Here is a 16,409-nt window from a genome sequence, read left to right as displayed (position 1 = left end):
CCGTATACCGAACCGAAATACCAAAAAACCGAATACCAAACTTTATCAATTATCAAATTTGACTATTTGATTATGTGAACTAAATATGTGATACAATTAAATTGTTATTCACTTATTTGTATGTGATGTATGATGTATCTCTAAATATTTATACCTATAAAATTTTTATTTTTTAAAATTATGTGTAATCTATCATGTAAAGTTGTTGTATGTATTGTCTTGAGTATAAGTTTGGTATTCGGTTTTTACCGAAAAACCGAAGTAAAAAACCAAAACCGAACTTCTCGGTTTTCATTTTCTAGAAAACCGATCGGTTTCTAATGTCTGTAAAACCGAAGTTTTTAAAAACCGAAAAACCGGACCGAAGTTTAGAAAAAAACCGAATGCCCAGCCCTAGTGTTGGGGCCTATAAATACCACCCCAAATGGTCATTTCAAGGTGTGGGAGCCCAAACAACATACTAAGGCATATTATAGGCATTTGCAAATACTCATACACCCAAGTGCTTAATAGAATCACTCGGTGATTAGCGTAGGTGCTTTACGAAGTGCTTAGGTTAGTTAGACCGCTTTAGCGCTTGCTTTAGGAGAATCCTAGTTAGTTGAGTGAGTTTAGAAAACCCACACAACCCCTCGGCTCTTGCTCGAGCCGTTGTAATTGTACCGATTCGGGCGTGAGTCTTGCGAGACCGTGCCAACCGTGTTTGTGTCACGGCCGCCACCGTGTACTGGAGGGAACGAGGCCCACAACATTTTCAGTCGGAAACTCGATAGTGGAGACGGTGGGGAGCGTCCGAGAGGAGCCAGAAGCGGAGCACCACTTGCGCATGGAGAAGGCTCGTGGCTTACGGAGTTACTCGAACGTGGTGCTTGGCTCTCGCGTGGGCTTCCCTTTGCGTAGGGACACCAATGATGATTAGTCGGGACCTTGCGTGGTTCCAGATACCTCGGTAAAAATACCGACGTCATCCACGAGAGTTTGCATCTCTACCTTTCTCTTTAGCTTCCACATTTATATTAAGCATTTAAGTTTGAATCTTGTCTTTATATTTAGATTGTTTATGATTGAAACTTAGTCATTTCGGTAGAGATAGCAACACTTAGACAAAACCTAGTTTACACATTCTAGTTTGATTATTTGCATAGGTTTTGCTCTAGGGATTTATTTGTGGCTTAGTTTAGAGAAAGTTTTAGAAGACCTAATTCACCCCCTCTTAGGCGTCATCTGTTTCCTTCATGGTCGACCCATTTTTTGTCATACTTCTCCAGATGTTTATAGCTCCTGGTCTTCAACCCGTTGAGGATTTCAGTGTTTGCCCGCTCGACCTGCACATTGCTCTAGATGGTCTAGGGAGGTAAAATAGAGGTTGATGTCGAGGTCATCACAATATGCATAGAGCTGGTAAACTAGGCGATGTTGTCGGTGATGACCCGATTCAAAACCCCAAAGCTGGATGTCATTGTCGGTGATGAACCCGTTCACAAGCTTCAGGAATTGCTAGCAATGCGCAAGATTCTCATTGCTAATTGCTTTTTTTTACAATAGGAACTTGAAGGTTTGACAACCCCTCTCAGGTCTATATATAGCCACATACAAATTTTTTCACAACCTTGGGCTTCCACACGGACACGGTATACATTTTTTCTATCTCTATCTCTACTATATTAAAGTACCAGTTTCAACTGTCGTCCCACGTCAATATTTTCAAAAAAAACCTACATTTCTTTATAATTAACTCACACTCCTATAATCTCTTCTCTACTACTATAATAGGAGAGTTTATGTGAAAAACAAGGTGAAATTACGTATAAGTGAGTGTTTGAACGTTGTTTGTTGACTCCACATTCACATCCTCATGATCAATAAAAAATATATATTTTATGCTTTATTTAAAGCATATATATATATATATATATATATAACTGTAGCAATGCATGGGAATATGACTGGTCTGCATTGATGGTTAGCATCCTGAAGAAAACAGACAGCTTGATGTTGTTTTCACTATTTTTTTTAAAAAAAAGAACATCCTTTCACCGTTTTAAAAAGAACATCCAAATAACATGATTGCGGTTAGCGAAGTATTTCTAGAGATGTTGTCAGGCAATCAAACTTCATTGACTATCAGCATTGTTCCTTTTGATCTCTCTAAACAATAGTGCTTTGCCACATACAACCAGAGGCTACACCGGCCATTGGTTAGATTATTTTCTCGCGATATCACAGGATGCAGCAAACAAATTATTTAATGAACAACTCAGCTGCAAGCCTCTGGTGGCGATCCAGAGTTCATAAACAACCAGAAGTGCAGTTGCAGGCTTCCACGGGAACAGCTCAGATCTTCGGTGGTGGATCCTGGATACCGCAGACCAAATTGGCAGGTACAGCTACATCCATCATCTTTGGATATGACAAATTCAAGTCTGCCCAAGATGAGACCAAATTATCAGACTTCTTTCTTTCATCCCAAAACAAGAGGATTAATTTGGCAAGCAAAGTGAGCATGTCAGCAGAAATGTGGGAATTCGGTATGAACCAAATGTACATATCCACTTGAGAGAACTTACTATTCATGATCGTCTTGAAAGTTTCCTGTTCAAAAAATATATATAATTAGCAAAAAAACGAAAGCAAAAAATTGGTAGGTGAAATCTAAGAATTTCTTTTGCTTGAGCTATTTAAGAATTTCGGCCTAAATACGAACTACCAATTACCTTATCTTTTGTGAGTCGAGCATTATAGGCAGCCTCCTCTTCAACAGTACTTACCTGCAAGAACATAGATCAAGTGACTGCTAACATGGCTGGTGAACTTAAGTAGTGAGGTCTTGTTCGATTATTCCTAAGCCACATACATGGATTGGATGGGATTAAAAAAATTTAGTAATGGAGATTTTGACTTACTATGGATTTAAATTCACTCAATATCTTCCAATCCACATGGATTGAGATGAAAACAAACAAGCCCTAAGGGCCTTTTTGGCTTGAGGAGGATTGGAGGGGATTAAATCCCCTCCCCTCCTAAGGAGGGGATTTAATCCCCTCCAATCCTCCTCAATCCACCCCTAACCGAACAAATCCTAAGAGCTAGTTTGGGAACACCGTTTTTCCAAGGGATTCCAATTTTTCCAAGGGAAAATGAATTAATTTCCCTTAGGAAAATGGAAATCCCTCGGGAAAACAGGGTTCCCAAACTAGCCCTAAATTAGAGAGGATCCATGGGTCAGGAATCCCTTGCTACTCAAAATTGAATAGCAAGGGGTTTCCTCCCCATGGATCCCCTCCAATTCTCTGGTCATCAAATCAGCCTAAGAAACTCACCGTGAAACCTTTATAGTCATGAGCAGGATAAAGTAGTGTATCCTTTGGCAATGTGAAAATCTGATCACGATACAAAGTTTCAGTTAGTTAAGTTCATATGTTGCCATACAATAATACAGGCCAAGATTCCGCATGCTTGCCTGTGAATGCACTGACTGATACAACTGCTCAGAACTTCCTCCCTGCAACAATACAGAATAAATGCAAACTATTAATAGAAATCACATATCTACGGCTTGTATGTAATGGGGCTTCATTAAGCTTAACATGGTTAGAAAGACCACAGTTACTATTTTACTGTTTTGCTAGCTTGTGAAGAAACTACCTAGCCATATTACCTGGAAGTCAGTCCTTCCACATGCCCGGATAATTAAGGCATCACCAGTAAAAGCCATCCTTGGTGAAGGTTGCCCATCAGCATCACCTGTAACATAAGTCACACAGCCAGAGGTATGGCCTGGAGTAGCTCGCACCTGAAATGGAATATTTTATTTCCATATAAAATTCCATATCCACCAATGCAACAAGATTTCATTAAAAGTCGATCCATTTTAATGCACGTTCTCAGCTGAAGGCTGTATCTTGTATGTCAGTATATGCATGGATTCTGTCCATTTTTTAGCAGCTAATGATGTGAGAAGAATTGCAATCATTTATAAGAGCAAAATTTCAGTTCAGAGAATTCCGTTGCGAGACATAATATATGTACAAACAAAGATAGATGGATTCAAACGACGAACAGCAATAAAAATATATGAAACATATTGCATAACAACTTACTAAATCATTTACAATAAAATCACTTAATTTTCTATGAACTAAATTAAAGCCATATTTATAAAATTCGTATGTCAAACATTTCACTATTCAAATGCGAAATGTGTATAAACAACAGATCAGCTTACAAGTACTATAAAATCATAAAAAAATATGGGAGAAAAAAAAATAAACGGAAAACATACATAATTGTTTTATAGAAACATTTTAAGAATTCAAAGTCCAGACTTTGTATTTAACGGAAGCATAAAAAAATCTCCAATATAAGTTACAGACTGCAACTTCTACATTTCATGAAACACAGGATGAAGACTTTCAAAATTCTTGATCCAAAATCAGGACCACTCACCCATTAAGTTCAAGGAAAAACCAGAGAGCTTAAGATAACTAGTTACAGTATTCTCCATGAATGTGACATTTTAAATCTTGGAATTTATGTGAACTAAATGAATAAAGCAGAACAGAGTAAAGTAGCTTGTTAGAATGTGGTTGTACCTCAAGGAAAAGGTTACCAAAGTGTATTTTGTCCCCATGATCAACAAAATGATCAGCTTTTGCTCCACTAGCTTTTGAAATAACAGACTTAACTCCAGGTACCTTAGTCTGCAAGTTCATACCATTAGCTAAACATATTACCAAGGATAACAAAGTGTGTGGCTGTGAAAAGAAAAATCCATCAAAACATTCCTAGAAGCACAAAACTTCTTACTTTTATTAGTCCTGTTCCAGTGACGTGATCAGCATGTACATGAGTATTCATAGCAAACACGAGCTTTAAGCCCAATTCCTTGATAAGATTAAGATCTCTGTCAACTGTTCTGTCGACAGGGTCAATCAGCTAATCACACAGAATGAAACAGATCAGATGGAATCATGGTATTGACCAAATGTATATATTTATTCATCAATCAAGTATGGATAAAATTATTGAAAATAATTGCTCCTGCTTTAGTTAATAGTTAATTACTTATGTGGCTGTCATGGGCATCATAGGGAGCGAGAGGCAACAGCCAGGCTGGGATAAGGCTAGAGAATAAGATTGAGATGAGCTGGGATAAGGCTAGAGAATAAGATTGAGATGAGAGAATTGTGGAGAGTTGGTTAGCAGTAGATAAGTCCAAGAAAGTAGGAGTTAGTTGAGAGTTTGTAGGAGAAGTTGGTTAGCCATAGGGCTATTTATAAGCCGCATGGCAGCAGGGAATAAATCAAGTAAGATCATTATCAAACTAATCTCTCTCTCCCTTGCAATGACCCTCTCAAGCGACTAGGGCTGCTACCCTAGAACCAAGCCTGCGGCAGAGGGGTATAACCTCGCCGGAGAAGACAGCTATCCCCATGGACCGAAGGTCCATGACACCTGGTATCAGCTCCAGGTTATCCTCACCACCACCAGCCGCCCATCCCTCACCACCACCAGCCGCCACACCATCTGCTGCCGCAACGCCCTCCCACCCACCCTCTCCAACTCTAGATGCATTCACTCGGCTCGAAGAGAAGTGGGACCAATTCGTTGTGATGTTCCACCGCTACAAGGAGAAGACAGAGAAGGAACTCCAAGCAGCGGTGCGGCTTCAGGCGGCAGCGCGAGGGTTCCTGGCACGCCGCCAGGTACAGTCCCTTCGTGGGGAGAAGCACCTTGCTGTGGCCTCCAGGGCCACCCCATGGCCGTCATCACATGAGCAGGCCGTGGTGCGCCTGCAAGCCGCAGTGCGCGGCTTCCTTGTTAGGCGGGCGGTGCGGAAGCTGCACTTGTTGATCAGCTCATCGCTGCACCAACTCGCAGCCTGCGCGCCCAACCACAAGGTCTCGTCTATACTTTTTGAACCCACTGCAGAAGTCGAGATCTGGGTATGCAGCCCCCCTGCACGGCCAAAGAGGGTCGTCTCCTTCATTCGGGCAACTGCCTTGGTGCTGGACAGACCCAACATAAGAACGGGCTGGTTCCTCCTTCACCTGTCATCCAACGTGAAGTCCGCAGTTCAGCTCTTTCCTTGGGATCCAGGAGGACAGGAGGACATAGCTGGAGTTCAAATTTATATTTTAGTTCCACAATTATTTTGTATTTTCGTCTTAAATAATAAAGGTAAGCCGAGATGTAAAAGGCTTAACCTTAAGTCGTGTCAGGTAAGTCTATGGCAGCTCGAGGACGAGCTGGTCCTCAAGGGAGGGGGAGATGTCATGGGCATCATAGGGAGCGAGAGGCAACAGCCAGGCTGGGATAAGGCTAGAGAATAAGATTGAGATGAGCTGGGATAAGGCTAGAGAATAAGATTGAGATGAGAGAATTGTGGAGAGTTGGTTAGCAGTAGATAAGTCCAAGAAAGTAGGAGTTAGTTGAGAGTTTGTAGGAGAAGTTGGTTAGCCATAGGGCTATTTATAAGCCGCATGGCAGCAGGGAATAAATCAAGCAAGATCATTATCAAACTAATCTCTCTCTCCCTTGCAATGACCCTCTCAAGCGACTAGGGCTGCTACCCTAGAACCAAGCCTGCGGCAGAGGGGTATAACCTCGCCGGAGAAGACAGTTATCCCATGGACCGAAGGTCCATGACAGTGGCATATCCTATGGCAAGTCATGAAATTTTGGTTCACGGCGTTTGTCAGACAAACCCATATGCACATCAGAGAATACCAATGTAATATTCAAAAGGAAAAGGGAAGAAGACAAATCCTCCCCTGGTTTGGTTCAGTCAATACACTCCTGAAATACTGGTCAGATGCAAATGTGAATCGTCCAAAACTCCAAACTAAGCACTGAAATCAGAAATGGGTGTAGGATAAGCAGTTTGAACACCAACTACTACTGAATTGATGCAATCCAATTGAACAAACTGAACTCACTTCCATATAACTTATATAAATGCAGATTCTAAATTGACGAAATTACACTCGTTCTCACTGATTGCAACATACTCATGAGAGTGGTAAAATAATCCCTAAAGGTCAAATTCGGCCACGAGTTACAAACAGGGAGTAGTAGCAGTTGCGTAGATGGAAGGCAAATCAGCTAATCCCGATGCTGATTTGTTCACTACTAATAATTGCACCCACCGCATCTACATTCCGATTCTACAATGGTTTGAATTCGATGCATATGGTAACAGTCCAGTTTATTGTGTGCAGGCACATGAAACCCAATACTGGCCATGCGATCAAGCCACATAGCAAATCCATTCCCACCAAAATCAACTACACAAGCCAATGCTAGTCAAAATAGCCTGAAGCTCCGAGCCAATCCCAATCCCAACCTATGAAGCGCTGGATGGACATGGACTCACCACGGCGGGCCTGTCGGGGTCGGCGACGTCGGCGAGGAGGTAGGTGTACGTGGAGCTCTCCTTCTCGAACAGCTGCCTGAATAGCAGCCTCCTGCCCGCGCCGTAACCGGCGCTGTACGCCGACGCCATCGCGAGGGCCGGTGGTAACGGCGCGCGCCGCAGGAGCAGCCGGGGAGCGCAGGAAGTCGCGGGCGTCAACCTGGCTGCGGCAGCCAGGCGCGGGATCAGGCGGAGCTGAAGAACCATTGCCACGCCCCTCGCTAGCTATATACGGGAGGGAAGGAAGGAAGGGGGACGGCCTGGTTGTTATCGCGTGGATTTGGACGGTATCGCGGACCTCGCGGGGTGGCGTGGTCAGGTTGCTTGGGGAGGTGGGAGTGGGACGGGCCGGCGATGAATGATTTGAGTAAATAATTCGGACGGGGAGCGAACGGGCGACGGGGGCAATGGGGGATGTGGCGAGTTCCGCGAGGGCCGAGGAGCCGCCGGAAGAGGAGGGCTGGCGCGGCCGCGAGGCGAAAACCCGCGGCGGAAGGAGTAGCGTTGTCTGGACCCCGGAGATTTTACGAAAGGAGTCGGCGAGGGCCGAGGGGGACGTGTTGTCCGCCGCAAACTGACGAGGTTGCAGCGCATCCTATCGCGATGCTCAGCGCTCTCGTTCAGTAGTTCATTGCAACTTGATCGGACCTCCAGAATTCAAATTTTCTACGGAATATTTTCTTTAGGAAAAAAGTCTCCGAGCAATCGACAGTCAGTGGGACTGTATATGCGGATACAGGTAATTTGGCTAAAAAACAAACTTGGAAGTAGTAATTGACAGTCGTCGTTTGAATGAAATTGAAGAGTAGCACAGCTCGTCTTGTGCAAGCGCAGATGTGCATCGTTGTCAAGCTTCGCGTCGGACAAATCACGAACCATGCCGTGCAAAAGCTAGTGATCAGTGACATCATGCACCGTGACATCTTTGCGTAATATTTAAAGTTGGCGCGTGGGTGCCATGTCGATCACTTGCGTAACCAATTAAACATTTTTTTAAAAAAATGTGTCTTCGTCTGATTGAACCCTTTTTTCAGTCAGCTTATTGATAGGGCACCAAAGATGAATGCCAACGGATTAGCTTCGCTGTCCGATCAAGCGAGCCGAGTAATCACGCACTTGTTCAGGTGGATACCAGCAGCGCCGAGAAGAAAAAGGTCCTTGGATCAGCAAACAGGCGGTTGGACCTATAACATATGGGCCCAAGGTTAATGTGGCACATTTTCATCTGAAATTAATCTAATGCGGATTAGAGCCCAGATGCCGTGCTGTTTGTAGGTCCTTGGGCCGAATAGTGTGTGTGGCCCAACATCATAATCGAATAAGTCAAAAAAAAAACATCTGCCCTACTTCTCCGAAATTGCTTTGTATTATATTTTGAATCGCAGTACATATGCTACACATTCACATCAACATACAGCACATACATACTAATCTCTTAAATTTAATAAAATCACCAGCCATGCTACAACAACGATGCTACAGTAGTGTCGCTGTTGTGCATGTTTCGACTTGTTCCAACCGAAAACAGCCGAGCTACAATAACGATGTTACAGTATCAATTTAGCCTGTTTCCGCCCTTTTGCTAGCGTGCTAGCTTCGACTAGTTCTAGCTGCAGCACGCAAGAGTACACGAACTACAGTGGATTTTGCTCTGTCCTTTTTGTTTTGTTTTGGTGTTGCATTTTTTTAGATGGTCATCAAAGGAGTCTCCTGCCCGAGGACTTGTTTGTTTTGCTTTCAACCCATATGTATTAGGTGGATCGACCGCCACCGACTATCGTGTAGTGGACCTGCCGCTTACCGACGAGGCCGCGAGGGGTGGACGGAGCGACCGTGCGGCGGATCGTGGAGGGCGCAGGGTGTTACCACTCCGACCACTCCGACGCGAGTGGTCGTCGACCCATCGTCGTTGCAGCGGGCAGCGAACGTCGTCCGTCGAGCACCTCGAGGCTCGAGCGAGCATGACCAGAATGACAATGGGTAGTACTCACTCGCGTGTATGACATTATATTCATACGATTATACAAGTATGTAAAAAACCGTCGAGTCACCCACACTTATAAGATACACGCTAAACACATTAATTTTCTTAAATCCAACAAATATATAGCATGCTTAAAATTATAATTGAGTAAATAAAAGAAGAAGAAAATAATTAATAATGTAGAAACATGCAAGTTCATCATTGTCGGGGGCCATAATTAGGGGTACCCTCAAGACTCTTAATCTCAGCTGGTAACCCCCATCAGCACAAAGCTACAAAGTCCTGATAGGTACAATTAAGTCAAGGCTCGGTCCACTCAAGGGATACGATCTCGCCTCGTCCGAGCCCAGCCTCGGGCAAGGGCAGCCGACCCCGGAGGATTCACGTCTCGCCCGAGGACCCCCTCAAGCAACGGACACACCTTCGGCTCGCCCGAGGCCTCTTCGCCAAGAAGCAACCTTGGCCAAGTCGCCACGCCGACCGACCGTATCGCAGGAGCATTTAATGCAAAGGTGGCCTGACACCTTATCCTGACGCGCGCCCTTCAGTCGACAGAGCTGAAGTGACCGCAGTCACTTCGTCGCTCCACGGACCGGCCTGTCGGTGTTTTTGGGTCCGACCGCACACCCGGGGTTGCCCCTCAAGGTGTTTTTAGGAGTAGGACGGTGTCGACAACTGTAGCAAAATGGTTCGTGCCGATCGCACGAGGAACAGTGGACAAGGTTTACAGGTTCGGGCCGCTTAGAGATGCGTAACACCCTACGTCCTGGTGAGTATGCTTGGTGAATGTGGTTACAAGAGAGCTCTCTGGATTGAGAATGCAGAGAGTTGATGTGGGTGGCTAAGTAATAGGGTCGATCGTTCTGAAGGGGTTCCCCCTAGGCCTTATATACTCGACCGTGGGGCAATACATGTGGATATGATAACAACGAGTAGCTAAAAGATAGTGAACTGCTTGAGTTTATCTCCATGTAATTCTGTCGACTTATCCTCGCATGGCTCCGTTGCATGGGGGCTCCAGCGCGGGAAAGTCGGATCTCTGCTGCGATCACTCGCTCGACGTTGTGGGCCGTCCGGGTTTGCACCAATCCGGCCTCATGTCGCTCTGATTTGTTGGTTGTCTCTCCCCAGGCCCACGAAAGAATGACCTTACGATTTATTGGGCCCTTGGGCCTTTCGTGAGGTCTTTTACTCTTCTAGTGGACCCGGGGGATATCTATCCCCCACACGGCCTGACAAGAGGACAGCGCCGCCTGCGCCGCTCCGACTGCTGTGTCACTCGACAGAGTGAGGCTGACAGCAGCCAAGTCCGGCCTCAGGCGCCATAGGAAACTCCGCATCGCCCGACCCCAGGGCTCGGACTCGGGCTCAGGCCCGGAAGACGATGAACTCCGCTTCGTCCGACCCCAAGCCTCGGACTCGGGCTCAGCCCCGGAAGACGACGAACTCCGCTTCGCCCGACCCCAGGGCTCGGACTCGGGCTCAGCCCCGGAAGACGACGAACTCCGCATCGCCCGACCCCAGGGCTCGTACTCGGGCTCAGCCCCGGAAGACGACGAACTTCGCATCGCCCGACCCCAGGGCTCGGACTCGGGCTCAGCCCCGGAAGACGACGAACTCCGCATCGCCCGACCCCACGGCTCGGACTCGGGCTCAGCCCCGGAATACGATGAACTCCGCTTCGCCCGACCCCAGGGCTCGGACTCAGCCCTGGCCTCAGCCGACGGTCTCCGCCTCGCCCGACCCAGGGGCTCGGACTCGACCTCGGTCTCGGAAGACAGACTCGACCTCGACCTCGGAGGAGCCTCCACCTCGCCCAACCCAGGGCTCGGACCGACCACGTCACAGGAGGCACCATCATTACCCTACCCCAAGCTAACTCAGGCTACGGGGAACAAGACCGGCGTCCCATCTGGCTCGCCCCGGTAAACAAGTAATGATGGCGCCCTGCATGCTCTATGACGACGGCGGCTCTCAGCCCCCTTACGGAAGCAAGGAGACGTCAGCAAGGACTCGACAGCCCCGACAGCTGTCCTTCCGCCAGGCTCCAGCGCTCCTCCGACGGTCACGACACCACACGAACCGGGTGCCAAAACCTCTCTGGCTGCCACGATGGCATGTACTTAGGGCACTAGCTCTTCTCCGCTAGACACGTTAGCACACTGCTACACCCCCCATTGTACACCTGGATCCATTCCTTACGCCTATAAAAGGAAGGTCCAGGGCCCTCTTATAGAAGGTTGGCCGCGCGGGGAAGGACGGGACGGCGCTCGCGTAAGCCTCTCGCTCCCTCCCGCGTGGACGCTTGTAACCCCCTACTGCAAGCGCACCCGACCTGGACGCGGGACAAACACGAAGGCCACGGGTTTCCCCTTTTACGCTTGTCTCCCTCCGGCTTTTTCCCCCCTTCGCGCTCCGTCTCGCGCCGACCCATCTGGGCTGGGGCACGCGGCGACAATTTACTCGTCGGTCCAGGGACCCCCCAGGTTTGAAACGCCGACAGTTGGCGCGCCAGGTAGGGGCCTGCTGCGTGTTGACGAACAGCTTCCCGTCAAGCTCCAGATGGGTAGTCTCCAGCAACCTTTCCAGCCCGGGACGATGCTCCGTTTCGGGAGTCTTGAGTTCATGTCCCTCGACGGCAGCTACGACATGATACTCCTTCCTCCGCCGCGCGACAGCGGCAATGGCGGTCGACAACCGGCTCGCCGGCGGCGGAATCGACGACGTCTTCCCCACGTGGCGGAAGAACAACATCCGGGCTTGTCCTGTCCCCTCCCCTGCCGACGGAGGAGGAGGCGGGGCAACCAAGGCCAAGCAGGAGGCGACACCTCATCGGCTGTCGAGCGAGTCGACGGCGCCGACGCCCCAACGTGGGGCACGTCGGGCATCGACCTTGCGTCTGAGACGAAGACGAGCGTCGTCTCCCCGTAACACGCCAACTCCAAGCAAACGGACGACACCAGCACACTCGCGAAGGACTTGCTGGGCGTCACCCTCGTACCTGAGACGACGGTGCAGTCTGCCCCTGACGTGACTTTGTCACCGCCCGTCGACCAAGAGCCTCGGCGATGAGGACTGCGGTCCAAGTCGTGAATGTTTCCACGTCGATCTAGGGGGTCCCGCCGAAGGCAACCATCTTGGTAAACCGGAGAACGATGACCCCCCTAGGCCTACGCCTCGCGTTGACATCCTTCGGGAGCTAGTTGTGGTCCCCGTCCCGGCGGGGGGTCATGACCCACAGCTCGAGCAAATCCGCGAGATGCAGGCCAGGCTCGACGAGGGAGTAGGAACACTTGAGCCGTTCCGCCGGGACATCAGGCAGGAATGGGTGGGCCAACCTCCGGCCGAAGAAGTGCGTCATCTACCCCAGGGCATCCAGCACCGCATCGCCGATGATGTTAGGGTAAGGCCGCCACCGGTTTCCAGTGGGGTCGGCCAGAACCTGGCTGCAGCGGCAATACTTCTCCGCGCGATGCCGGAGCCATCAACCACCGAGGGGCGGCGTATCCAGGGAGAGCTCAAGAATCTCCTGGAGGATGCCGCGGTCCGACGGGCCGAAAGCTCTGCCTTCCGAAGGCAGGGGTGCCCCTCGGAACATCGTGCTGCGACTTCCCGATTCATGCGGGAAGCCTCGGTTCACACCGGGCGCACGCGCAACACAGCGCCTGCGGCCCCGGGTCGCCTCGGCAACGAGCACCATCACCGCAACCGTCGAGCCCAACTCGACGAGAAAGTGCGCCGAGGCTACCACCCAGGCGTGGGGGACGCTACGACAGCGGGGAGGATCGGAGTCCCTCGCCCAAACCACCCGGTCCGCAGGCTTTCAGCCGGGCCATACGACGGGTGCTGTTCTCGACCCGGTTCCGAACCCCGACTACTATCACAAAGTACTCGGGGGAGACGAGGCCGGAACTGTGGCTCGCGGACTACCGGCTGGCCTGCCACCTGGGTGGAACGGACGATGACAACCTCATCATCCGCAACCTCCCCCTGTTCCTCTCCGATACCGCTCGGGCCTGGCTGGAGCACCTGCCTCCGGGGCAGATCTCCAACTGGGACGACCTGGTCCAAGCCTTCGCCGGCAATTTCCAGGGCACGTACGTGCGCCCTGGGAACTCCTGGGATCTCCGAAGCTGCCGCCAGCAGCCAGGGGAGTCTCCGGCCGAAGCAGCGCACCGAGCTGCCCAACGTCACCAACTCGGATGTCATCGGCGCGTTCCTCGCCGGCACCACCCGCCGCGACCTGGTGAGCAAGCTGGGCGCAAGACCCCCACCAGGGCCAGCGAGCTGATGGACATCGCCACCAAGTTCGCCTCTGGCCAGGAGGCGGTTGAGGCCATCTTCCGGAAGGATAAGCAGCCCCAAGGCCGCCCACCGGAAGATGTCCCCAAGGCGTCAACTCAGCGCGGCACCAAGAAGAAAGGCAAGAAGAAGTCGCAAGCGAAACGCGACGCCGCCGACGCGGACCTTGTCGCCGCCGCCGAGTACAAGAACCCTGGGAAACCTCCCGGAGGTGCCAATCTCTTCGACAAGATGCTCAAGGAGCCGTGCCCCTATCATCAAGGGCCCGTCAAGCACACCCTTGAGGAGTGCGCCATACTCCGGCGCCACTTTCACAAGGTCGGGCCACCTGCGGAAGGTGGCAGGGCCCACGACGACGACAAGAAGGAGGATCACAAGGCAGGAGAGTTCCCCGAGGTCCACGACTGCTTCATGATCTACGGTGGGCAAGTGGCGAACGCCTCGGCTCGGCACCGCAAGCAAGAGCGTCGGGAGGTTTGCTCGGTAAAGGCGGCGGCGCCAGTCTACCTAGACTGGTCCGACAAGCCCATCACCTTCGACCAGGGCGACCATCCCGACCGCGTGCCGAGCCCGGGGAAATACCCGCTCGTTGTCGACCCCGTCATCGGCAACGTCAGGCTCACCAAGGTCCTCATGGACGGAGGCAGCAGCCTCAACATCATCTACGCCGAGACCCTCAGACTCCTGCGGATCGATCTATCCTCGGTCCGGGCAGGCGCTGCGCCTTTTCACGGGATCATCCCCGGGAAACGCGTCCAGCCCCTCGGACAACTCGATCTACCCGTCTGCTTTGGGACACCCTCCAACTTCCGAAGGGAGACCCTCACGTTCGAGGTGGTCGGGTTTTGAGGAACCTACCACGCAGTGCTGGGGAGGCCATGCCACGCCAAGTTCATGGCCATCCCCAACTACACCTACCTCAAGCTCAAGATGTTGGGCCCCAATGGGGTCATCACCGTCGGCCCCACGTACCGACGCGCGTACGAATGCGACGTGGAGTGCGTGGAGTACGCCGAGGCCCTCGCCGAATCCGAGGCCCTCATCGCCGACCTGGAGAGCCTCTCTAAGGAGGCGCCAGACGTGAAGCGCCACGCCGGCAACTTCGAGCCAGCGGAGACGGTTAAGTCCGTCCCTCTCAACCCCAGCAACGACGCATCCAAGCAGATCCGGATCGGCTCCGAGCTCGACCCCAAATAGGAAGCAGTGCTCGTCGACTTCCTCCGCGCAAACGCCGACGTTTTCGCGTGGAGTCCCTCGGACATGCCCGGCATACCGAGGGATGTCGCCGAGCACTCGCTGGATATCCGAGCTGGAGCCCGACCCGTGAAGCAGCCTCTGCGCCGATTCGACGAAGAAAAACGCAGAGCCATAGGCGAGGAGATCCACAAGCTAATGGCGGCAGGGTTCATCAAAGAGGTATTCCATCCCGAATGGCTTGCCAACCCTGTGCTTGTGAGAAAGAAAGGAGGGAAATGGCGGATGTGTGTAGACTACACTGGTCTAAACAAAGCATGTCTGAAAGTTCCCTACCCTCTGTCTCGCATCGATCAAATCGTGGATTCCACTGCTGGGTGCGAAACCCTGTCTTTCCTCGATGCCTACTCAGGGTATCACCAAATCAGGATGAAAGAGTCCGACCAGCTCGCGACTTCTTTCATCACACCCTTTGGCATGTACTGCTATGTTACCATGCCGTTCGGTTTGAGGAATGCGGGTGCGACATACCAAAGGTGCATGAACCACGTGTTCGGCGAACACATTGGTCGAACGGTCGAGGCCTACGTCGATGACATCGTAGTCAAGACAAGGAAAGCCTCCGACCTCCTTTCTGACCTTGAAACGACATTCTGGTGTCTCAAGGCGAAAGGCGTAAAGCTCAATCCCGAGAAGTGTGTCTTCGGGGTCCCCCGAGGCATGCTCTTGGGGTTCATCATCTCCGAGCGGGGCATCGAGGCCAACCCGGAGAAAATCGCGGCCATCACCAGCATGGGGCCCATCAAGGACTTGAAAGGCGTACAGAGGGTCACGGGATGCCTTGCGGCTCTGAGTTGTTTCATCTCGTGCCTCGGCGAAAGAGGCCTACCTCTGTACCACCTCTTAAGAAAGGCCGAGTGCTTCACTTGGACCCCGGAGGCCGAGGAAGCCATCGGGAACCTGAAGGCGCTCCTCACGAACGCGCCCATCTTGGTGCCCCCCGCTGCCGGAGAAGCCCTCTTGATCTACGTCGCCGCTACCACTCAGGTGGTTAGCGCCGCGATCGTGGTTGAGAGACGAGAAGAGGGGCATGCATTGCCCGTCCAGAGACCAGTCTACTTCATCAGTGAGGTACTATCCGAGACCAAGATCCGCTACCCACAAATTCAGAAGCTGTTGTACGCGATGATCCTGACGCGGCGGAAGTTGCGACACTACTTCGAGTCTCATCCAATGACTGTGGTGTCATCCTTCCCCCTGGGGGAGATCATCCAGTGCCGAGAGGCCTCAGGTAGAATTGCAAAGTGGGCGGTGGAAATCATGGGCGAGGCGATCTCGTTCGCCCCTCGGAAGGCCATCAAGTCCCAGGTTTTGGCGGACTTTGTGGCTGAATGGGTCGACACCCAGCTCCCAACAGCTCCGATCCAACCGGAACTCTGGACCATGTTTTTCGACGGGTCGCTGATGAAGACAGGAGCAGGCGCGGGCCTGCTCTTCATCTCGCCCCTCGGGAAG

General features: G+C 50.9%; 1 protein-coding gene across 2 annotated transcripts; it reads right to left on the bottom strand.

The window, feature by feature from the left end:
• Positions 1–2,084: 2,084 nt before the first annotated feature.
• On the bottom strand, positions 2,085–8,031 carry LOC100283164 (uncharacterized). 2 transcript variants are annotated; one of them, NM_001156066.2, is made up of 9 exons: positions 7,376–7,864; positions 4,807–4,935; positions 4,593–4,700; positions 3,659–3,793; positions 3,461–3,502; positions 3,321–3,380; positions 2,715–2,768; positions 2,568–2,592; positions 2,118–2,423 (listed from the first exon to the last, which is right to left on the bottom strand). In NM_001156066.2, exons 1-9 carry the CDS (start codon positions 7,619–7,621, stop codon positions 2,335–2,337), a joined length of 888 nt encoding a protein of 295 aa, NP_001149538.2. In that variant the 5' UTR covers positions 7,622–7,864; the 3' UTR covers positions 2,118–2,334. The 2 variants fall into 2 exon arrangements, with proteins under 2 accessions (XP_008672901.1, NP_001149538.2); XM_008674679.2 differs by having other exon boundaries at positions 2,085–2,592; positions 7,376–8,031.
• Between the last annotated feature and the right edge of the window lie 8,378 nt (positions 8,032–16,409).

This window comes from Zea mays, chromosome 3, assembly GCF_902167145.1.
Source record: "Zea mays cultivar B73 chromosome 3, Zm-B73-REFERENCE-NAM-5.0, whole genome shotgun sequence".
In the NCBI taxonomy this organism is placed as follows: Eukaryota; Viridiplantae; Streptophyta; class Magnoliopsida; order Poales; family Poaceae; genus Zea; species Zea mays.
Note: the sequence above shows the minus strand (reverse complement) of the source record. Positions and strands in the feature narration are given on the sequence as shown.